The sequence below is a fragment of the Terrapene carolina genome, unplaced genomic scaffold, assembly GCF_002925995.2.
Source record: "Terrapene carolina triunguis isolate 2854851 unplaced genomic scaffold, T_m_triunguis-2.0 Scaffold234, whole genome shotgun sequence".
Lineage (NCBI taxonomy): Eukaryota > Metazoa > Chordata > Testudines > Emydidae > Terrapene > Terrapene triunguis.
Genome location: NW_020664585.1, coordinates 767,795 through 792,382, shown reverse-complemented (window position 1 = coordinate 792,382; position 24,588 = coordinate 767,795). Strand labels below are relative to the sequence as shown.

At 48.1% G+C, this 24,588-nt stretch overlaps 1 protein-coding gene across 1 annotated transcript in view; it reads right to left on the bottom strand.

Moving 5' to 3' along the window:
- Positions 1-24,588, bottom strand: part of TTC28 (tetratricopeptide repeat domain 28) — a 276,929-nt gene that overhangs the window by 80,800 nt on the left and 171,541 nt on the right. The window contains exon 5 of the mRNA XM_024196899.2: positions 11,742-12,249. Within this exon, the coding sequence (XP_024052667.2) occupies positions 11,742-12,249 (508 nt within the window). The remainder of the gene's footprint in view (positions 1-11,741; positions 12,250-24,588) is intronic.

The window sequence follows — 24,588 nt, the reverse complement described above, 5'->3', positions numbered from 1 at the left end:
TGGGGGCATTCGGGACTGGGAGAGTGTTAGGGTCACTGTACAAAAGGTAACTGGGCAGTGGATGAGTGACCTGCATGCTTGTAAGTTGACTGTTGGTGTCAGGGTTGTGAGCCACAGAGGCATAGTATTTATGGTACCCAGAGTTGCAGGGCAGGTGGTGACAATGCCTTAAGTGGTCTGGGTTGACCCCAAAGCGTCACAGCCTAACAACAAAGCAGAAGCATAACTTTGGGCTTTAGCACACAAATACCAGAGCGGAGAGAAGAGCTCCATGAAAGGTCCAAGCTTCAAGAAACGCTTCATGCCCAGGAGAGCTCCAAGAGAGCGTTCCAGGTACCACAGGCTCCGAACTAAGTGTGTGGGAGGTCAACACTGCTGTAGAAAAATGATGGCAAATCTAAAGGCATGGCAGTTCAGAAAGCCATTCCAAGCTGCTCTCCCGCACCTTACCCTGCCCTTGAGTCAAGCCAGCTACTGGCCCCATCACACACTGAGGAAAATGATGTTTTACTGACACATTTCAGATGGAGAGATCAGGTTCAAAATGATGGGGGTTTGTCACGGCTAAGAAATGAGTGTGGGCTTGTAGTGAGCTGTGCAGGAATGAAAGATGTGCGGCAGCACTATGACCAACAGGCTCTTGTCGCCTAACTTCTGGGCTCCTGGAGTAAAGCCATCATCAGGAAGAAACGTACTCAAATATGCAGATGGCAGGAGATGCCCATTAGGCCTTTGAAGAGCAGCCAGAACTGGACAGCTGCAACTCCTCTCTCCCCTCTGCAATGTTCCTATTTCATGTACCACTGTGTGGACCGTATAAACTGCTCAGCTTCCCAGCCTTCAGCACCCGCTCTGCTGATGCAGGAAGCTGAAATTCCCCTCTGTGAATGGAGTGAGACATCACAGAGAGTTTATCTGTACACGAAAGGCTGACAAATATAAATAACATGAGATTAGGAGAGAGCTGGTTGTTCTGCGAATTCCTCCTGAGTCTGACATGTTTGAAGTTACGTGAATGAGATAAAAGGCATCAAGGAATTTAAAAATAATTAATTCACTGTCCCCTCTCAGCCCCCCCGCCCCCACCACCACTCCTTTCCTGATCTGATGCATCCATGAGTGCCCCTCAATAACAGCCTTCGAAAAAGAGAGAGAGTGCGTGCGTGCGTGTGTGTGTGTGCAGGGAATGCTGGGCCATTTCAGGCCCCGTGGGATGTGCAGTCATCACTTCCTTTAACTTCCATCTCCCCAAAGCCAGATCAGCTCCTGTTTCCTGACTAAAACATCCCAGCTTCAGAACCAACGTCTGAGAAATTGCACGGGACTCCAGCAGGTCAGGTCTGTGGCCTAATGTCTCATCCACCCTTGTAACACTGAGATGAAAAACTGAAGATTTAGACCAGACTTGCAAAGCTGGGTAACTAAGGACAGGCTCCTATTCCAGAGTGGCCAGACCATAAGGAGTGCTGAGCACCAGCAGGACACTGATTTCAGCTTCAGGTGTTTGGAAAAATCACAAGTCCAACTAGAGGCCCTGTAGAAGGTAGTGGCCATGCCTCCCTGTCGGTGTCGGAGGGAGGCCATGCCCCCTTGCTACAGGCACCCATGGGTGAAAACTCTTGCCTCAGTTTACAGTTCTCAGACAGAGCAGCTCTTCTTTTACCGAAAGCTCACACTTTCTCACTGAAGACTGCTTGAAGCAGCATCCAGGTTTCTGGACCATTGCAGTGGGGCATCTACTAGCATTGTGTCTCCTCTCACTGCTGCATGGTGACCACAAGGTTCTTAGTCAGGCTGAGGTTCCTCTGGCTTCTGAAAAGCCCCTCAGGCTCGTGGTCTGAATCAGATTCATGCATTACAATGCTCCTCATTTCTCTGGCCTCACCCTGCCTTCACTCCAAAGCAGCACCACGCAAAGATCTAGTTTGTTTGCAAGGCTGGGGGGGAAATCATTCACCTTCAAGAATAAGCTCTCATAAAAAGCAACAGAGGGTCCTGTGGCACCTTTAAGACTAACAGAAGTATTGGGAGGTCCCAATATTTCTGTTCGTCTTAAAGGTACCACAGGACCCTCTGTTGCTTTTTACAGATTCAGACTAACACGGCTACCCCTCTGATACTAAGCTCTCATAAGTAAGGCTACGTTTTAGCCACGGGTATTTTTAGTAAAAGTCATGGACAGGTCATGGGCAGTAAACAAAAATTCATGGCCCGTGACCTGTCCATGACTTTTACTATATACCCCTAACTAAAATTTGGACAGGGGCCCCGGTGTGCTCTGGGAGGGGTGGTGATCCGGGGGTGCTACGGGTGCTGGGGGAAGTGGCCCAGGACCCTGCTGGTGCTGAGGGAGGCAGGCAGCGGCGCGTGGCCCGGGACCTCCACTGCTGCTGTGGGGGGAGGGTTGGCAGGGGCTCCCTACCCGGCTCTGCGTGTCCCTGCAGCTCCTAGGCGGCAGAGGGGCCCGGGGGCTCCGCACGCGGCTCCCATCATAAACCCCAGCTGTGCAGCTCCAATTGGCCGGGAACCACAACCAATGGGAGCTGTGGGGGTGGGGCCTGTGGGCGCAGGCAGCACGTGCAGCCCCCTGGCCCCGCCTCCACCTAGGAGCTGCGGGGCCATGCCAGTGGGAGCCAGGGAGCCCCCCACCCTGAGGTAAGTGCCCCCCCACTCCCCAACCCCCTGCCCCAGCCCTGAGTCCCCTCCCACACACCCAACCACTGCAGAAGTCACGGAAGGTCATGGAATCCATGACAGACTCGCAGCCTTACTCATAAACCCTTTAAGGAGCGCCTGGTGCGCAGTCAGCAGGCCACAGCCCTCTAGCACCCCAATCTGGAGCTCACGCACCCCCAGAGATGCAGATTCCTTGGGAGGAATGGGAGGAATGAATTTATATTGGTCGCCATTAAGAGTTCATGATTAGCCAGTCACCATCCGCCCCAGGCTCTGACTATTCGCAGACTAGGAGATAGCTGGGTTCTCTCAGACACTACTGGTCAGTGCCTGTGATAGTGGCCACTGAACTGACCAAAGCTACAGGGCCTGCAAAATAATCTGCTCCTCACCCACCGAGTTCCAATGGGCTCATTTGTAACTCGAAGCTGCACAAAGGCCGTGTCCAGTTTGAAGGTAAAATGTTAGCCTCCTGAATCCCCTCAACAGGCAGCAACAGGAGACATGTGGTGCTGTGTTTCAAGAAGGGAAGTAACTTCTTGATGGCAGAGTTGTTGACGAGGAGCCAGTCCTGAGCACTCTGCCCTGTGCAGGAAGGGAGGCAGAGAAGGGTTCCTGGGACTGGATTCCTAGAGCAAGGCTCTTCTGTGGGCCAGCAGAACTTGGGAACACACTGGCGAGAGCACAGTCAGAGTGGGGACACCACTGCCCAACCTAAGAAGCAGCATCCGCGGGCTCTGAAGGGAGTTTCATCCAGAGCACCATGTCCTCAGAGAAGGGCTGCTGCCTGCAATAAGGGGCCTTGAGCAGCAGAGATTCACAGAACATCACCTGGAAAACAGGCTGCTCCCGAGGAAACGGGAATTTGGCATGCCCCTTCAGAGGCACAGGTGCAGCTCTTCTCCCCCTGACAGATGATGATTCCAAGGCAGAGCTTTGGGATTAAAGGCACCAGAGACACTAGCAGGTTGCATTGACAGGGAACATCCTGCAACTTCTTGCTCTGCAGGTTGTAGAAAAGCCACACACTCAATGCAATTAGCAAGCCCCACAGCAAGATTAACTAAGATCAGGAAGGGGAAGTTATCACATACCAGAACAATTACATCTCTTTGCTTTCCTTAACAGCCAAAATTAAGGCTTGTAGGCAGATGGGAGATGAAGCCTGTGCAGCTTCAGATGTTCCAGTCGATCTCTTTACTACCACCACAGGAAAAAACAAACAATGAGCAAATGTTTACAAGTGGTTACCCAAGACAAAGCTGAGAAAATGGCATAACAGAGCAGAAAATTGGAGTCTCCAATCTCCTCCTCCACAGCCCTTATCACTAAGCTAGCCTGGTGGGAGCCTGTCACCATCTGTGCCTGTCACACGAGCGGGAAGGATCCAGAAACACACTGTCACTTCAAAACACAAAGCTACCGACTCATTCACACAGCTAGAATTGTGTACTTCAAAAGGAAAGAAACGCTTTCTTCCAGGCAGCTAGCCAGCCGGGCCCCATCCAGGAGTAGTATGCAAATGACATCAGGGAACAGAACCAAACAGAGTCTAGGGAGGAAGGGCAAGGAAAGCTAAAAAAGGCTCATTCAGCACTTGAGATCTGTGAAATTGGAGCAAAATATACACAACCTAGAAACAATGTGGACTTCTCCTTCCTTTGCTTAACAGTTACTGCTAAGGGCACAGACGGATGCTAGGGAAACAGCCATCTGAAGCACCAGCTGTAGTGTAAATGCAACCTGAGCTACAAGCAGATAAGGGCACAAGCTTGAATGGGAACCATCAACCCTAAAGCAGCCAAAGTGCTGAAGCGGCACCGTGGATCAAGATCCTTCTCCTCTCCCTTACCACAAAGCTAAGGGCAAGACAACCCTGCACAGGCAGCCTGCATTTCCAGAGAGCTCAGGAGACCTTACAAGTCAGCCTTCTTGGGCCTTGTCTAGTCTAGGACTGGAGGCATGATGTTTGCACAAATTAGCTAGGATCCTGCATGGCTTTAACTGCATCATTTAGCATGTGTTAAAGGCACTGAGGGTATGTCTACACTACGGGATTAATCCGAATTTAGATAATTCGAATTTGGGAAACAGGTTGTATAAATTCGATTGTGCGCGGCCACACTAAGCACATTAATTCGGTTTTTAACCACATTAATTCGGTGGTGTGCGGCCACACTACCCCATTAATTTAACCACATTAATTCGGTGGTGTGCGGCCACACTAACCCTAATTCGAATTAACAAAATCGATTTTGGCGCTACTCCGCTCGTCGAGGTGGAGTACAGAAATCGATTTTAAGTGCCCTTTAATTCGAATTAACTGGCTCTGTAGTGTGGACGGGTGAAGGGTTAATTCGGATTAACGCAGCTAAATCCGAATTAAAGTCGTAGTGTAGACCAGGCCTGAGTGTTGTCAGCACTAGACTTTTTTAGTGCGTTAGTTAGCAAATATTAACATCACATTTTAAATCCTACTCTACACAAGACCTTAGATTGTGTTTGAACCCATCCCTGTCAGCCAGCACCCAGTCTGGTTAGCTGCATTTTATGAGTATCAGTGGAATTTTCTGTGCTATGTTTTATTTAATTTCACATCACAGGTCTCAGTAGACTTCCTACTGGGTGTTCTGCAAACCTACAAAAATAATCCTGATGACATCAGGATGGTCATAACGAGCGGTTAAACCTCAGATGTTGAACATATAATCATGCCATTTTCAGAAGCAAACTAGGGAAATGTGGTCTAGATGAAATTACTATAAGGTGGGTACACAACTGGTTGAAAGACTGTACTCAAAGAACAGTTATCTATGATTTGCTGTCAAACTGGAAGGACATATCTAGTGGGGTCCTCGAGGGGCCTCTCCTGGGTCTGGTACTATTCAATATTTTCATTAATGACTTGAATAATGGGGTGGAGAGCATGCTTATAAAATTTGCAGAGGACACCAAGCTAGGAGGGGTTGGAAACTCTCTGGAGGGCACGATTAGAATTCAAAACAACCTTGACAAATTCGAGAATCAGTCTGAAATCAACAAGATGAAATTCAATAAACACAAATACAAAGTACTTCACTTAGGAAGAAACATCAAATCCACTACTTCAAAAATGGGGAATTAGTGGCTAGGTGGTAGTACTGATGAAAAGGATCTGCGGTTATAGTGGATCACAAACTGAATATGAGTCAGCAAGGTGATGAAGCTGTGAAAAAGGCCAATATCATTCTGGGATATATTAACAGGAGTGTTGTATGTAAGACACAGGAGGTAATTGTCCTGCTCTACTCAAACACTGCTGAAGCCTCAACTGAAGTTCTGGGTGCCACACTTTAGGAAAGATGTGGACAAATTGGAGATAGTCCAGAGGAGAGCAACAGAAGCGATAAAATGTTTAGAAAACCTGACTTGTGAAGAAAGGTTAAAAAACTGGACATTTAATCTTGAGAAGAAAAGTTTGAGGGGGGGACTGGTAACAGTCTTCAAATATGTTAAGGGCTGGTATAAAGAGGACTGTGATCAATTGTTCTCCATAGCCACTGAAGGCAGGACAAGAAATCATGGGCAGGAAGGGAGATTTAGGTTAGGTATTAGGGAAAACTTTCTAACTAAAAAGATAGTTAAGCTCTGGAACAGGCTTCCAAGGGAGACTGCGGACTCCCCATCACTGTCGATTTTTAAGAACAGGTTGGACAAAAACCTGTCAGGGATGGTGTAGGATTACTTGGTCCTACCTCAGCATGGAGGGGATGGACCAGAATGACCTCTTGAGATCCCTTCCAGCCCAAAATTTCTATGATTTTGATCATTTTGATGCGTTTCCAGGCCTTTATTATTGAACTAAATGTATTTAATGTGTGTAAATGTATTTAATTCTGTTTTTAGTTACTGTATATTACACATTTTCACTATAACTGAAGTCATTCTATTGTTGAGTGTTGATCTGCAATATCAGGAAGGTCAGAAGAGTGAGAAAAATAACAGCTTAAACCACTGGCTCTTACTGAGAAGTCAGACAGTGTCAAACAAAAGAAGCTGTTCTTTAGATATTTAGGTGCTAAAAAGGGGTCTGGGAAATCTCCTTAACCGGAGAGCCTTACTGGAAAACTGTTTTCATGCTTGTAAATCTCAAAAATGGTTACATGGATTTTTAACTACTTTAAAAAAATCACCATGGGCTGATGATAAACCTGAGACATTTTACCTGAGTCTTTTTTTATTTTTCCAAAAAGTTGCAAGATGCTTGAAAACATTGGGGCCTATCATTAAAGTGTCTCTTCAAATAGAACCTCACTACCGCAACACTGTCATTACCATGCAACTTTGCCTTTATGATTAAAGACTGGGTTAGTGCATTTAGTTCTTTGGTGCAGTTACTTGTACTTACCTGGAGAAAACACTCTGCAACTCCTCAGCCTGAGACTGCACCCCGCATCCCTCTGAGAAATAGTACTTAAAATACATGCAGTACATGCACATGGGCAAAGTTCATTGCCTTCAGTGGCATCATGCCTGCTGCGTCTGCCAGTGGTATAGGTGGCATACGATGTATCACCCATACATAATACACAACACACAATGTTCTATTGCTGAGTACATTCCATGAGGCTACTTTGGGATTTGAAATGATTCTCTCTCAAAATGAACTAAATCCCTTATAATCCACTCTGTGAAAATAAAGCAGAACCCTCCACCCCTAGCTGAGAGTGAAGTATACATTCCTCTCTCTGCTTTTGCATTTCAATACATGCAGCATATACAGGATTTAGTGGGAGGCAGATGCAGAGGGAAATAGAAGCTTAGCATCCATATGCAATTATTAGAGACTATAAACAGTCCTTTGCTCATAATATGAAGTGCCTTTTCTACATGGCAGTAAGCAGAGTTAAGAATTGCAGAGGCTGACAAGCCAGCTCTCTAGATGGGGCCTTGGAATCTGAAAACACCATCTGCTTTGCAAAGGTTGACAGTCAGAGTCCTGGTTAAACTCCACATCTCCTTGTTATGAAGGGCTTGATAACTTGCGACTTGCCCTCAGTCCATTACCTTCTGCTTACTAACGCTCAGAGCACAGCCTATCTCCCTGCAGAGCACTCCAGCAGCTGGGCTATGTTATATGCTGTCTCTGTCTCACTCAGCATTAGATAATACAGTAAGGAGAGCCTTCCATCTCAATCACTGAAACGCAAACAACAATTTCTGTTGTTTCAGCAAAGAGGCCAACACTGACATTCTGGCTCAGAAACACATATTCCGATACATTTTTGGCTGTCAGTGTGGTTATTTTGATGAGGTTTTGTTTTACATGTGGCTTAGATGAAAGACAATTAAGACTTCACATTTAATTGGTACTGGATGCATTTTAAATAGCATTAATGGACTTTCTCAACAAGAACTACACATTTTGATTTCTCAAAGTAACAACTCTGGCAGAGAGGAGGACAGAGCGGTACAGCTGAAGGACCAGCTGATACGTGAGATCCTACGTTTCTCAAAGTAACAACTGGCAGAGAGGAGGACAGAGCGGTACAGCTGAAGGACCAACTGATACGTGAGATCCTACGTTTAGACGCTAGAAAGGCTGTTTCAAAGTCAAGCGTGGAGGGGCTGAGTCAGCACTACTGACAAAGTTACATTTAGGCTTAAATCCAACTCGAGAAAAACATTTCTGCTGCACTGAAACCCCTCACAGTTCAACAGAAGACTGTTTGGAATCATGTGATTAAAGTATCACTAAATATAAAGCTGCTATAAGATTAAGAACGGTACTGAGAAGAACTTTCTAATCCAAACTTGCCTCATGGGGTTTTGAGCTGGCAAAATGGTGACAGCATTAAGAACCTAAGTGAGTTTGTGTCAGGTCTGCAGAAGAGAGAGCAAGCGTGCATACACATGCCAATGGTGCATGGGGTCCTTCAGGGCCGAGGCTAAGCAGCCACAGTTAAAAGTTTTGCTTGCAGAAAATAGGTAAACCTGTCTCTTTGCAACATTTCTGTGCCAAGAGGGTTGTTTCATGGCTCTGACAAACAGCATCAGAATGTCTCTAAGGCTAGGTCCACACTACCCGCCTGATTCGGTGGGTAGAGATCGATCTTCTGGGATCGATTTATCGTGTCTCATCTGGACGCAATAAATCGATCCCAGAAGTGCTCCCCCGTCGACTGCGGAACTCCTGCTCGCCGAGAGGAGGAAGCGCTGTCGACGGGGGAGCTTGCCTGCGCCGCATGGACCCGCAGTAAGTAAACTTAATTCGATCTAGGAAACGTCGACTTCAGCTACGCTATTCTCGTAGCTGAAGTTGCGTTTCCTAGATCGATCCCCTGCCCCAGTGTGGACCAAGCCTAAGGCACAGGCAAGTAAGAAGAAATGTTGTTCAGTTTCAGACCTGAGGTCTCCCCCCCAAGCCTACAGGGGACTCACTCTGCCCCACTGCATGTGTCACACAGGATGAGAGGGGATGCCCCCCAGCCCCCAACTGCCAACAGAGCCCAAGGCATGTGCTCCCCCTGCTCATGGCCAGCAGAGCCCACAGCCGCACACCCGCCAGAGCCACAGAAGCACTTCCACCCCAGTAGCTGGCAGAGCCCAGGGTGCATGCCCCAAACCCCAGCAGAGCCCTGGGCGCATGCGCCACACTGGCCCAGCAGAGCCCAGAACATGCCTCTCCTGCCCTGTTGTCTGCCAGCAGAACCCAGAGAGCAGTTCTCATGCCCACCCGCAGAAAAGACATCTCCCAGCACCTGCCAGAGACATGGGGAACGTAATTAGCTCTTTGCTAAGTGTATTTGCATTTGTATTTTGCTAAATCCCTTATACAAGGTCAGACTCAAAGCATCATCCTTTCCAACCCTCCTGGCCATCAGATCCCCTGTCATACTAACAGAAATGTTATCAATGCTCAGTACTGGCTCTTTAAAGGTCAACACCCCAAAGGGGTTCTTGCATCATAAACCCATTTAGCCTTACACATTTGCCATAATTTGAGTAAAGAAAAAGGAAACTCGATGCACTAATTAGAAAGCTGGGGCTGTTGTGTTTTCTCCAGTTCACCTTATCTTCTTTATTCAGCTCTTCAAGACTCAGCTATTAAAGGAAATTAAGTAATTCATCAAGCCCATTTCAATTACCTGCCACGGATAACATCAGAGTACAATTAGCATCTACAAATGAACCAAGTGCCAACTGCCAGGCAGAAACAGAAGCTAATTCACAGTGTGGGGCTGCCTGCTATAACTGCACTTCTGGGGGCTGCCAGCATCTCATCATCCTAACAGCCCCTCTCTGTCCTTCCCACGCCCCAGCCACACCTGGCCTGCTGAAGGGAATTACAGCCAGGATACCTTCGCCTAGGACAGGAAAGTCCACAATGTCGAAAGTCACAGCAAAGGCAGCAAGAACTATCTGTGCTCTCTGAATTCCCACCTTGGGACCAGGGAAAGGGAGAAGCAGTAGAGCGGCATTCCCTCTAAACCAGGGGTGGGCAAACTATGGTCCGGGGGCGCATGCGGCTCTTCAGTCACTTTAATCCAGCCCTTGAGCACCCACTGGAGAGAAGGTTCTGGAGCTTGCCCCACTCTGTTGCTCCAGTCGGGGAGCGGGGTTGGGGGCTTGCACCGCTCCGTGCGTACCGTGGCTCCACGCAGATCCTGGAAGTAGCGGCGTGTCCTCACCCCACCTCTGGCTCCTGTACGTAGGGGAAGCCAAGGGGCTCCGCACGTTGCCCCCGCCCCAAGTGCCGCCCCTGCAGCTCCCATTGGCCGGGAATCACGGCCAATGGGAGCTGCAGGGGCAGCGCCTGGAGATGGGGCAGCATGCAGAGTTGCCTGGCCGCGCCTCCGCATAGGAGCCAGAAGGGGGACATGCCCCTGCTTCTGGGAGCTGCTTGAGGTAAGCGCCGCCCAGAGCCTGCCCCCCTCCTGCGCCCCAACCCTCCTGCCCCAGCCCTGATCCCCCACCTGCCATCTGAACCCCTTGGTCCCAGCCCAGAGCACCCTCCTGAACCCCAAACCCGCATCCCCAGAGCCCGCACCCCCAGCTGGAGCCCTCATCCCCTCTCCCACACCCCAACCCTGTGCCCCAGCCTGGAGCCCCTTTCCGCACACTGAACTCCTCATTTCTGGACCCACCACAGAGTCCGCACCCCCAGCCGGAGCCCTCACCCCCTCCCACACCCCAATCCCCAATTTCGTGAGCATTCATGGCCTGCCATACAATTTCCATACCCAGATGTGGCCCTTGGGCCAAAAAGTTTGCCCACCCCTGCTCTAAATCCTGCTTCTAGCGGTAACTGTAGGACATTAATGTCTCCTCCCCACAGGGGCAATCATCATCCAAAACTGATTGGGTTCTGCGCTTGCTTTGAAAATCAGCTCTGCCGGGATTTGCACAATGCACCCTTTGGGTTAGCGAGAAGGACGTGAGGAGTTGCATTCTGTAAGGTTAACGAGCAGAGCCACCCTTTGGTCCATGAAACGTCCCCACCCTCACACTTGAGTGCTCAGCTGGGCCCGATGTCCTGCATGGGTCCCAAACCTATGACAAGATGGCAAATCATGCTGCCCTCATCCCCACTGGACATTATAATGCTGCCGCACCTGCTTTGCCCCTAAAACCTTCTCTTGGCTCAGCTTTGCAGCCCCCCCAAACTCATCTTCTTACCATTTCACTCCCTACTCTGCAATCGTCTCATGCTTTTCACTCTGCCACTGGGACACATTAAAGGGCTGGCCCAGGGGCATATCGCTCTGGCACTTTGAACCTGCAAAGTGCCCACTTGCTGCTGATATGAAGGCAGAGCTGCTGGAACAGTTTGTACAGTGGGGGTGCTGAGAGCCATTGAACCAAACTGTAAACCCTGGATATGATGGAAACCTCTTCAAGCCAGGGGGTGTGGCAGCCCCCCCAGTACCCCTAGCTCTAGCACCTATGGACGAAGGGGACTGAGATGAGGAGCTGGCCTAGTGGAAGCAGGGGATTTGAGAAGGTGACACAGAGCGAAGTTCCCGGCAGTAGACCACGGGGTTAGGCATTGTTACACTATTCCCCACATAGCCTGGGGCACTTACCTAGATTGGAAGAGGCTCTGCCCTCAGCGGCTCGGTCCTGCAGGCTCTCAGCAATGCCCAGCTGTTCTTCATGGTACTGCTTGGCCCTCTCCAGGTCTTGCATACACCTGGCAGCATGGCCCAGGCCAGCATAGGCCCGCATCTCAATGGCTTTCTCGGCCAGCTCCTGGGCCAGCTCCAGCACATAATTGTGGTAGGACATGGCCTTGTCGAAGTTCCTCCGGTAGTGGTAGGCGCTGCCCAGGTTGCTATAGGCTCGCGCCTCCTCCCGCTTGTTCCCCAGCTCCTTGGCAATCTTCAGGTGCTGCTCGTGGCACTGCACCGCGTTCTCAAAGTCCCCCATAGCAATGTACACTGCCCCCATGTTACCCAGCTCGCGGGCCTCCGAGAGCTCGTCTTTGGATTGCTTCGCAAGGAGGACACACTGCTTGTGACTAGCCAGTGCATTGGGGTAATCGCCAATGGCTGTATACACATGGCCCAGGCTGCTTAGAGCTGAGGAAGCTGCCTGTAAGACAAGAGAGAGAGGGTGAGAGTGAGAGCCTGTGGAAACAGAGTCAGGTCAAAGGGACACGCAACATTCACCTGTTAGCCTCTAACAAACTCTTCCAGGGAGACTCCAGCTCTGCTTCCTGGAGGATCCAGTGGAAACCTGGCTATCTGCACATGCAACACGATACTCAGGAGAAAAATCCTCAGCTGCCGAACGGGTCATGTGCTGTTTGTGGCTCTCCAGCAGCTAGGGCATTTCTCTGAGGGCAGCTTGTGGCAATGAGGGGCTGCAGGAAGGGCACCCGCAGGCTGGCAGGGAGAACGGGACTGGGATTCTCTGATTGAGGGACAATTCCTTCCCATCCCCTGAGAGACATAGTGGGGGAACCCCTGGCGCTGCAAAGCCCAGGGACTTTGGGGTAATACAGAATGTGGGATCTGCAGGAACTTGGCAATATCAGGAGCCATGAGGGGAGACGAGGCTGTGTGAGCTGCCTGAGAGAGCTCGGTTCCCACTCTGAAGGCAGCTGTATCTCAGCCCCTCTCTCACTACTACTTTAACACCTACAGTCATGCCAGTTATCACAGCAAAGTCCTGTCCACAGGGATCTTGGGCAGACAGATATGTAATGGCATTTCTCTGCAGAGTAACGACTAATGAATCGCTTGCTTCTGTGCCACTTCCCGCACAATGAGCTCCCTTCCAACAGCAGCAGAGGTCTCAGGCTCTGAATAAGGAGCCTAAGAGGATGGTTTGTGAAACTGCAGCAGCATGCAGCTCAGACTGACCATGTTCACACTGCAGAGCTTCCCAATCCCTCTGCTTACTGAGCCTGCAGAGATTCCTGCACTAGATTCATGGCATCTGCTTCGGTAGATAGTCCTTAAAACATCTGCAGTGGGAATGCTGACCCATGCACAGGGAGCGATCAGACAGGGATACCTGCACAGTTAGGCCAGCATGCTCAGGATCACCAAGCCAGTCATGCTGTTTAGGGCAGAGATGTCACTCTCTTTGCTGCACTTAGGTCACTTTGGAGCTATGGCATTTGCTAATGGATCCCCAATGGTGGCCAAACAAAGTTAGCAGGACAGCTTAGCTAAAGTGCAAGAGTTGGGCTTTCCCATACAGTGTGCAAGAAATACGTTTGTTCCAGAACAATCAACCTAGGAAATAGGTCTCTGTGCCAAGGAAGGCCATGTGCCTGGCTCAGCACTACTGAGCATACATGTATATTCATCCTGGTGCCTGTGCCATCCCCAAGCCCTCTGGGCGCAGGAGAGCAGTACCCTGCAGCTGCTATTTCTTTAGAGAAGTGTGTAAACTGTCCCCCATGCCCCAAACTCCAAGTCCAGGTACAACGATACCATACAAATAAACAGTGATCAGACTCTGCCCACCAACAGAAAGCATCAATTTCCACCCACCCACCCCTCTTGCTCCTTGAAAGCCCTGGGGAGCAGAGGGGCTTTGCAGCTCGCCCAAAAGTCAGCTGACTCGTGCTTTGTTGGAGCAACAGGGGAAGCGAGTTCCAGAGTTAAGTGTTCAGTATGGAGACACCCTGAGACTGGCAGCTCTAGCACTCAGCCCAGCTCAATTCCCAGAGCATGAGCAAGGGAGACAAGTGTCTCCTGGACCAAACTGTTCAAGTGGTTGTAGATTAAACCCTGTCCCTTGAATTGCACTGAGCAGCTGCTGCATCAGTGAAGGCCCGAAGGACGACAGCAAGAGCCCACAGGATGGACTCACCCCAAGCAAGGTTAGGAGGAAAACCCTGATTCTTACATGTCCAAGGAGCATCATGGCGCCGAGTGTGTGCTGGGCTCTGTCCCCAGCCGCCCTGGAAACCTCTCCCACTCACCCCGCCAGCAGAGGCTGTTAGAACCTGCCATCCTCTCCCCATGGAAGCCATGTCTCCCCCAGCAGGTACAGGCCTTTGCAAAGGCAGTTCCCTCCCAGCCTGGGTGCCACTTGTCCTTGATCTACTGAGATCTTCCTTATTGTTCTCTCCAACTGGGGCCCTACCTCCAGCTCTGACACATCCCGCAGGCGAGAGGGTTCAATTTCAGTCCCTGCCAGGCCATTAACCCCTTCCTGGGCACCCCATCACATGCACCCAGCTGTGAACACACAGCAGATGAGGCTTCCTCTCGAGCAGGAAATCTGGTTCAAGTCCCCTCATCGGGAGCTGCACTAGACTGTTACTACTAGCTACAGTCTCACAGCAGCAACTCATCTTTCAGGGCTTTCAACAACCGAGGCCAGAGGAGCCTTCCTAATGATTATTTTTATTAAAATTATATCACATGTGGAAGAATAATGCAGTGTCAGGAAGATCTATGGGCCAGAGCGAAGGGCAGATAGTGCAGACGATAAATTACTTCCATGCTTAGCAACATTAATGGACTAATGTTTCCAAATCAAGGATTTGTAAATGTGCTGTGCTGATGTAAATTAACAGATTAAAAAATAAACCAGTTTTTCTGATACAAGAATCTGAGGCAACAGATTAGCTATTAAACACAATTTATAGGTCATAAGATATGAACGCTGGCCAGAAAACACTACCTCGGCCAGCTCCATAAATAGCAAAGCTGCATTTGCTTTCCCTGAGGGATCCTTGTAGGCAGCTTAATTATATCATAAAAACTGCCAGAATTTATAGTGACTTCTTTTTTTTCACTTGATGCTATAGATGAACCTCATTCAGCACAATAGGCAGCAAATATCTGAGACCAGCAGAGTTGCAGCTGATGTTGAAAACGTTATGATTTCCCTGGCAAGGCTGATGCACACTCCTGGAATAGGAAGTCAGATGATGAAACCTTCCCCCTTTCCTCGGGGTCTCTGAAGTGCTCCTGTTAAGAGTCCTGAGGATTCCCCTTCCACCTCTCCTGAGTCTTAGCCTTGGGCCTGATCCGCTAGCCAAGGAGAACAGTATGGATTGAAATTCCTGCAGTCCAACACTAGGGGCACAGCTGAGACAGGCTTTGGTACCGGTGCTGCCATCTAGGGTTCAATGCTCTCGATTCACGCTGTAAGGGAGGGAAAGTGACGTTGCTTTTCTGCTGTAACTTGCCCCAGAATGGAAAGGGTAGCAGCTAGCAGCAATTCCCCTAACCTGCTCTTACTCACACCTCTGATACTGTGGAGGTGAGGAGACTGAATGAGCTGGCCTGGGCTGGACGTTACGGTTGGCCGTGGGACATGCTGCTCCAATCCACCCTCTCCAGCTAGTGTGCACCAGAACGAGTCTAAAAGACATGCTTTGGCAGGGGGTTTGGGGCCTGACTGCACTCCTTCAAAAGTAGGTTCAAAAAGGGTTTACACTGTGCAGCAGGGAAGGCTGTTGAAAAAGGGAGAGACCATTTCTGTTGGGATCAGAAGACTGGTGGGCTGCACCAATGCCCAGGCAGGACTGCTGGATGGACATGTTCTGCACAATGATAGGGCTTCTCTTCAGGCATGAAGGCACCTGTCTCATGTGCAGAGGGAGTCTTGATAAAAAGGCAGTTACAATATTTGCTCAGAAAAATATTTTTTTATGGGGCACCCCACAGAACATTCCCACACTGGCTCCTGGCCCCATCTCTAACTTCTCCCCACGCTGGAAAGTTTTAGGCCATTACCAACAGTTTGTCATCCAGCTAGCTGAACATAAGATGAAAGGTCTCAGCAGAATATTAATGCATCTGGGAATGGACTTGGATTTGTTGGGAACGGAAGCCCCACAACTAAGTGAGAAGGTGCAGTACCTCATTACCCTGGACATGATGGTGGGCTCCCAGACACTCTTACTGACAGGCTGGCAGAGCGCTGCATGCAGGGTTATCCATCCAAGCAGAGCCCATTTGTTTCCATACATTTAGCAGCAGCAACAAGCAGAGTTGGGAGGAGGCCCCATTCCATTCAAGTTAGTTTCACACCAGCTTGAAAGAGGTTTGGCTCTTTGGCCTGGTCCACACTAACCCCGCACTTCGAACTAAGATACGCAACTTCAGCTACGTGAATAACGTAGCTGAAGTCGAAGTACCTTAGTTCGAACTTACCGCAGGTCCAGATGCGGCAGGCAGGCTCCCCCGTCGACTCCGCGTACTCCTCTCGCGGAGCAGGAGTACTGGCGTCGACAGCGAGCACTTCCGGGATCGATCCGGGATCCATTTATCGCGTCTAGACAAGACGCGATAAATCGATCCCAGAAGATCCATTGCTTACCGCCGGACCCGGAGGTAAGTATAGACGTACCTTTGGAAAGAGCTCTCAAGCAATTTAATGAAGTAACTATTTGGCAAACTCTAACAAGGCACTGCAGTTATTTGAGGGTGGGTCTGTCAGAGCCTGTTCTGAGGCTGCTACACAACTAGAGGTAGAAATCAGAATTTTTTGCTTTGTGAACTTTCATTAAAGTGAAAGTGGCTCAATGTTGTATCTAAATTCCCAGCCCAATGGTAAAACGTATGCACTTAGAAACCTTGTATATGCTCTATACAAAACAGTGTAAGGCCCTGCACAGGCTGTGACTCAATAAAATACACCTGGGCTCCCATCAGCTCTGGTGACATGTGACATATCCATTACTGACCATGAGATGCTGGCAGCCTGTTCTGGACGTGGTTAAAGCCCAGTGCAGTGCAACCCCCTGCACTACGAGCACCGCAGCCTCAGTGAAGCCCAGGAACTAGGCAACTCTCTCAGTCCCTGAGCAGCCTTGACAGCAAACTGCAATGTCGCCAGAATCTCACGGTGCCACTCGGGAAAACTGACAATCGTGTGGTGGAACGAGGTGAATCGGCCTCACAAGGGTTGTTGTGGACATTCGTTTGCACATTAGTCGGCGAGAAGAGCCATGGCCAGGTAGTATCGATCACAGCTGGGAACAGACTCAAACTGTCCCAAGTGCAGTAGCTGGGGAGAAGAGGCATGACAGGGTTAAGATGAATCTCAGCACTGCTGCAACTCCAGAGACCTCTCACATTGCACACTGAGAAGCAGCATTTAGAAAGTCCCCAGATCATTACCTCCGAGAGAGATTTGGGCTATTGCAGTGATTCGTTCCCGGGGCTTGTCATCACTTAGTCCAACATCATCCCCACGCGCAGCAAGAAGAGCTAGCCTAAGGCCTATGTGGTTTGGACAAGGCTCTTGGGGCATGGCAGAAGGGGCCTGACTTGCCCCACTGAATGCCCAGGGTTTAACTCTTCAGATAATGGAGGGGAAGAGCGGAGGAGGAAAGTCCTGAGGCAGGGAGGAAAAAAAGGAGGGAGAAATGGATGGAAGACTGGGAAGGGAAAGGATGGATTATGATCCTGTAACTTCCACAGATGTCTTTATTGCTAACTCAGGCGATTCCCTCACGCTCAGTGCAGAAGGGCGACCCCCTCACTCTCACTGCAGTGGTCACACTGGGATACTCCCCGTGTTTTATTCTGTTAAATGGAGTGATGTCTGACCCGTGTGCCTTGTGCAGTCTCAGAGGCAGATTTCGCCATCATTTTCATGGCTGCATGAGGAGAGCCCAGGGTGGTTTTGGCTTCTCCTGGGCTGGTTCCCTGCAGCATCTCTCCTGCAGTAAGAGAATTCTCAGTGCTCACACAGTACTCATGGGGGTCATTAGTGGGAAGATTGTGGAGCCTGACATAAAACTAGTGTTTGGGAACAATTTGGTGATTAAATCTGCTGAGGGACACCAGGGACATGCTGCCGGGGGCTGGTAGTAGGACTGGGGAAGATATAGTCATTGTATACTTAATAAAATCCTCCACATAATAATGTCCTCTGGGAACTCTAAGTGGCTCATGCATAGAGCTAACAGAGGAAGGGAATTCCATCTGCATTTGAAGGAGCCTCACACCACCACAAGGGGTGCATCAAGGCTGACCCCCGAGGTGTCTGCCTGAAGTGGACTCCAGATGCACATTCAGGAGTGGCTTTGCTTTGCATCGGGGGATGGGAGACTCTGACCTGGTATCACTGGGGTTTTGCTTCAGGAGACATGAAGAAAATTAATGCTTTATAAAGCTGACAAAGACAAATCTTACAGTGGAGGTTGCTTCCACCTGTAATCATGCAATTTATCCCTTTCATAGAAAGCAGACACTCCTGCCACCAAGCTAAGGCACAGAAGGGAGTTCTAAAGAAAAAAATAATTTCTAATTGTTCTGTGTTTCCTGAGAACAACAGCCAGATCAGCTTTTCTAGCTGAGTAAGGCAAAGAGCCCGATGCTAAACAGATGTATAATAAAGAAGCGCAGCTACAGGAGGACTTGATAACAGGAAAACACAGGGGCCTGGGCTGTTTCATCCAAGCCAGAAGGTGGCCATGTCATAGCTATACTGTTAGAAAGCAGTTATCTGTTACAGCTCAGCGCCTATAAGCGTGAGAACACCATGCACATCAGCCACAAACACTGCTGTGTCTGTAGGGTTTGTTAGAAGGCTCCTTCCAAGCCCGGTGCATAAGCACTCGCCAAAGATGATGTCTGGATAGCAGAAACATGGCTTCCAGCAGCGCAGACAGAAGAATTGGAAATAGATCAGGCATGCCTGGAAGTTGAGTCCCCAAGGGCAGCACTGAGTGAGAGCCCAGCCCTCCCCCCCCAGCCAGGGGCAGCGCTTGGCAGCAGCCGGGGCTCACCCCATCCCCAGACACAGCTCTAGCAGGGAGCCAGTGGTCGAATTCCCGTGCATGGCTCAGGCAGTGGGTGATCGGGGGAGCTGTGTGGGAATGCTGGACTCAAAGAAAGCAAACCTCTCAGGACCCTGAGTTACAGAGTTACCAAGGCTCAACACCACCCTTTTAAATTGGTGGATTTCAACCGTTTTCTTGGGCTGTAAAGTACACACACGTCAGTGTGCAGCTGTCACTGGCCTCCAGGGGCCTGGATCACCTTCCTTCTCTTACTTCCCATCGAGTTCTAATGCTAAACAGAACCAAATACTGGGAGCCCTAACAATTCTGTCATCTCCCCCTCATATCAGCCCTCACCCGGGTGGCTTTGGTTCCCAAGCAGCGTGGTGGGGAGACGGGTGCTAGCTGACTTGCAAAGCCAAGAAGGTAGGAGGGGCCAGCCGAGAGGAAGAGAGGAAAATGAAATTCCCCCAACACAGGTGTCAGGTAGGCATCTGAAACGAGCCTTTCCTAGACCCTGGCGAAACAACAAACCAGGACTCTCAATTATACCTGCAAAGTCATGGTGCTGTCCACTTACCCGTCAGAACTTCCTCACCCGCCACTGTGGGCTGGCGTGTAGGGAGGGGGTTGGGATGGGCTAGGGCTAGAGACCTCTGCTACAGACTTCCTGGGCAGTCTCTCTGTGCCTTGCTTCCTCATCTGTGAAACGGCGACAGCACTTCCCTACCTCACAGGGGTGCTGTGAATATAATACTTTAAAGACTGCAAGTAAGCCAGGGCTCGTCTACCCAGGAAAGTTTTACCACTTGTATCAGTAATATACCACTATACTTAAACTGGTACAACACTCCCTGTGGACACACTAATTTCAGAAGAAGAGTGGCTTTTTGGGGGTTAGCTTAATCCCCTTCCAAAGCAGTCTAAGGGCTTGTCTATACTGGCACTTTACAGCGCTGCAACTTTCTCGCTCAGAGGTGTGAAAAAACACACCCCTGAGCGCTGCAAGTTTCAGTGCTGTAACGTGCCAGTATATACAGTGCACCAGAGCTGGGAGCTGCGCTCCCATCGCTGGTAGCTACTCCCCTCATGGGGGTGGGGTTTTTTTTTTTTACAGTTCGTGCCGCGACTACACAGCCACGTTAAAGCGCTGCTGTGGCAGCACTTTAACATTGCTAACGACGACATATCCTGCGTGTCTACACAGGGAGTTATACCAGTGTAGCTTCATCAGTTTAAATTCACATCTTAGCTTATACTGGCATACCTTTCCTCTGTAGACAAGCCCCCAGACAATATGGAAGGGGGGGCCATGAAGAGATATTTGTAAGGTGACCTCCTTCCTACCCCCATACCAAGCAAACCAACTACAGGAGGGGTGGGGGAAGGGGACCAGAGATAGGTGAAAAGCAGGCAGAAATGGAGGAGGAGAGAGAGAGATAAATGGTTGGGGAGACTGGGACAGAGAAAACATGGCCATTACAAACATGACAGAAGAGAAAGGCCAAACCAGAAAAGTAAAACCTCTTGGAGAGAGAGGATTGTAAATAACAAAGTAAAATACATTTTAAAGGAATATAGGATGAGAGAAAAAATGAGGGTAAGAGACATGAATGAAATGCATCAAGATATGGAAGGAAAAGTGAAGACTGGGAAGAGAAAAGGGAAAGCAGAATAAGAAGTGCGGGGAGGGCGCATATTCAAGGTGGATGTTTGGGATTACCTGCAAGAAGTGAATTCTGAATTTATCCACCCGAGAGTCTATTCATCCAGTCAGGGTGCAGAAACAATACCCTAAAATGTGTATGTCTGATCAAATCGAAGCAACTGCTCATGAATGACTCTCGGGACATTTCTCAGCCTGGGAGACTTTGAGGATGTGCCAGGCTCATTGTGCAAGTTAAAGCTGCCAGTCTCCACATTAGCCCGCATCTGTCAAGAGAGCATCGGCTCTTGTTCTTGCACTTGTTCTCTGGGGAAGTCTCTGCCCTACACTCTATACACATCCTGCCATCTTTGTGCACCCCTTCCTCCAGTCTGTGGATCTGATTTTGAGCAGGAGGCTAGCATTCATGGCACACTCCATCCCATGCTCAAGAGCCTTCACGCCTTATTTCACCTCACCTGAATGCCCGCCCCACTCCATTTTTGTAGCCCTAATTAGCAGTGAAGGGCTTCTTTTCCCTTGTGTATCCCTCACCACAAAGGCAGCCTTAGGCAGCACCTAAGAGCAAGCCAGTCTATCCCAAGTCTTTAAAGCCTCAGAATCACTTTCTTTACATGCTTGGAGCTTTTGAAGGAGGCGATTTTGATTCTGAGATTGCACCTGCACAGAAATTCTTCCCACTGGAGTAAAGTCCATAGCTGGGGGAACGGTGTCATGACCTCAGGGGATTACCCTGCTCCCCCAAGGTCCGTCTCCATTCAGCCAATCCCACAGCTTCAAACCAGTGTGTGTTTGCTTTCACTTGGGACACTTATAGTGAATCAAGTCTCAAACTCATCTGCATGAGAATTCCTCACCTGACATGGGCAAAGGCACACACCTCTCTGTGACGTTTGGTTGATTTGTAACCCACACATTTCCTGGGTGTGGTGTTCTGTCCCCTCTAGTGGCACTTAGAGATTAATGAGTCTGCTACAGCTTTAGCTAAGGTCCGCGTGGCTTTTAGCTCATGCACTAAGCTCCAGAGGTCCCAGGCTTGATCCCACCTGCCAAGACTGGGGTCTCTCGGTGTTACAGATGTATGGTTCCTTTATGAAAGAGCTGTAGGAAAATGATATGCAGGGGGCTCAAGAGGCCACTTTTCATTACAGGCCCACTCCCTACAAACAAGCACTTAATTGGACCAGCACTAAGATGGAGAAAATATACTTCATCAACCTCCTTAACAAATCTGCCATTCCCAGGCCAAGGACTTAGGCCTGTTCACAAACACACGTCGATAAACTGAACCCAAGGGGGCAGCCGGGCTCTTCAGACAGGTTTTGAATGAAATATTATTGCAATTTGTTTTCCTTTCACATTTAACAAGTCGCAACAAACAAGGACTCTTATGTGCTGCAAGCATCGCCTTCAATGGAGGCTGTGCTAGGAAAGGGGCTGCTTTCAGGAGAGCCTACTGAGCACTGGTATTTCACACCTGTGATTGCTACACTTCTGCACCCTACATCCCTGCTCCATCGGGACAGAATGCAACCTGCTGCGCATCCACACACCTGCACACTTCCCAGAAAAAAAGCAGGCAAGGCTCAAACCTTCTGGGACAGGTGTGACTTTGCTGAGCAGCTGCAACATCATCTCATTTGCTGGGGCCGCAGATTTGTACCGAGTCCGAAACCTCAGGCCACAGTCACTTAAAAAAAAAAAAATCAGGATTTTCCAATTGATCACAACACAATTCGGCGCAAATGGAGAACAATTTCAGAAGATATATGTAGCAAGAACAGGACAGATGTGGGAATGGACCACATACTAGTGGTAACTACATGAGAATAAAAAGAAGAAAAAAGAAGACATCTGAACAGAGATGCTCATGTTATAATATCACCAAGCTAAAACAGATAACACAACAAGAGTTTAGCATTGTGCTAGCAAATAGCTATCATGTGCTTGAAGATGAAGATGATTGAACAGTAGACGACAAATGGAAATGGGTAAAGGAAATTTTCACTAAAACTTGTGAAGAAGTGCTGGGATTCACGAATAAATGGTTGTCTGAGGATACATGGCAAAAAATGGAAAAAAGATGCAAAATTAAAAACTGAAACTAAATCAAGCAAGAAGACCATAGACACAACAACTCCAGGAGGAACATGCCATAAAAAATAAGTAGGCCAAAAAGAGTGCTAGGAAAGACAAACGAGACTTTATGGACAAAATGGCAACAGATGCACACACCACTGCAGCACACAATGGTATGAAGACACTGTACATCATCATTAGACAGGTGTCAGGAAAAAAACAAATATCAGCTGACCAGTTCAAGACAAAGCAGGGTGGATTTGATTTAAATCAAATTGATTTAAATCACCAGTCAGGAAGACTCGATTTAATCATGGGATTTCTACGTAAAAGTGCATTCTTTTTGGTTGTTATAACCTTAATACATATTCTTCACAACTCAGAGATAGATGTAGGCTTCATTTTTAGAAGGTACACACTATACATTTTTAAAGTGATTTATTCTGAAAACTTTTCAGATTAATTTTACAGCTATATCAGAAAATGAATGACTGTTTGGTTATTTCATTTACCCCAAGGTAATTGAAGCAGATATTTATGAAGTCATTGGGAGGTGAACTATCTCCAATTCAACAGGTTAATCATTAATATTTGGAGGATTTTCTTGCCATGTTGTATTAGGAGGAGAACATCACCAGACATTTAAATTGTTTTATTTAACTAAAACATCATTATATATTCTTCAACAACAAACATATAATATTTTAACAAAACAAGCATATGAATTTTTGAATTTAGTTAAACAAAGTTTTTTAAAATCAGATTTGTTTTTGTTAAAATTGTTTTTAACTAAAACAGTTAAATGAAATATTTTAAAAAAATAAATAATAAAATTTAAATTGACTATGTCAGCCAGTCAACATGAGAAACTTAAAATATTGGCTTCTGCAGTTAAGTCAGACGTCTTCACCTTCGTTTTCCTGTTTGTTCATAATTTGGAAAAGAAAAACAAGCTTTCCCACTTTTTCAGGTCCCAAACAATTTCTCAATTTGGAATGAATTAGTCCAAGAAGATATTATTTCTACACTGGCAGAAGAAGCTACTGCTGTTAAAAGTGAGATTATCACTTCAACAATCTCTGAATCCAAGTGCTTAAGTGACTTCCACCAGTTCACTGGTGTGACTTTCTTTAAAACATCATCAGCAAACATATATTTCTTGAATGGTTCACCCTTCGCTCTGAAGTTTATTATAGTTGGCATTATGGAGGGATGATTGCTGGATATCCATGTCATAGCCAACTCCTCTTCTTCAGCAGTTAAGGTTTGACATTGGTACCGAGTATTGAGAATATTTGCAAGAAAATGAGTTGGAGATAGTGCTTGTCCTATTCGTTTTTTTAATGCTTGTAATTTAACTCTGTCGTTGCATATTTCTCTTTTTAAGATCTCACTCAGTTCCTTCCAAATTTCAACAGCGTTAGCAATAAAACAACTATTTCCCTGCATTTTGTTCAAGGCTACAGAAATAGGCTTCAGTGTACTCAGCATGTATTCAACCTTTCTCTTAAGCCCAATGTTGAGAACTTTGGCTGTGACAGAGCCATCTATTTTTTCATGATTTTGTTCACAAACGGTCATCAGATTAGGCCAGTTCTTGATATAGTGCTCAAAACAGTCCATTACTGAGTTCCATCGTACGTCTTGTGGGAGAGTTAGCTTGGTCCTCCCACTTTTTTCAGAGCAGCTGCTATAAAGTGGTTGTTGTGGAAGTATTTTGCAATTTCAACAACATTAGCCTTTATTTCTGGAACACTGAATTCTCTGGCTAGGAGGTGCATCAAATGAGCACTGCAACCGTATGTTATCAGCTTGGGACTCTCTTCACTCTCTTCTAAATAATTTCTTCTCATTTTGAATACATTTGCAGCATTGTCTGTGACCAAGCTGCGTACTAGACATTTGAATTTTTTTTCACAGTTTGTGAAAGTAGCTTTTGCTGCTACTTCTTGTAAGCACATACAACAGGATCATTGTGGAC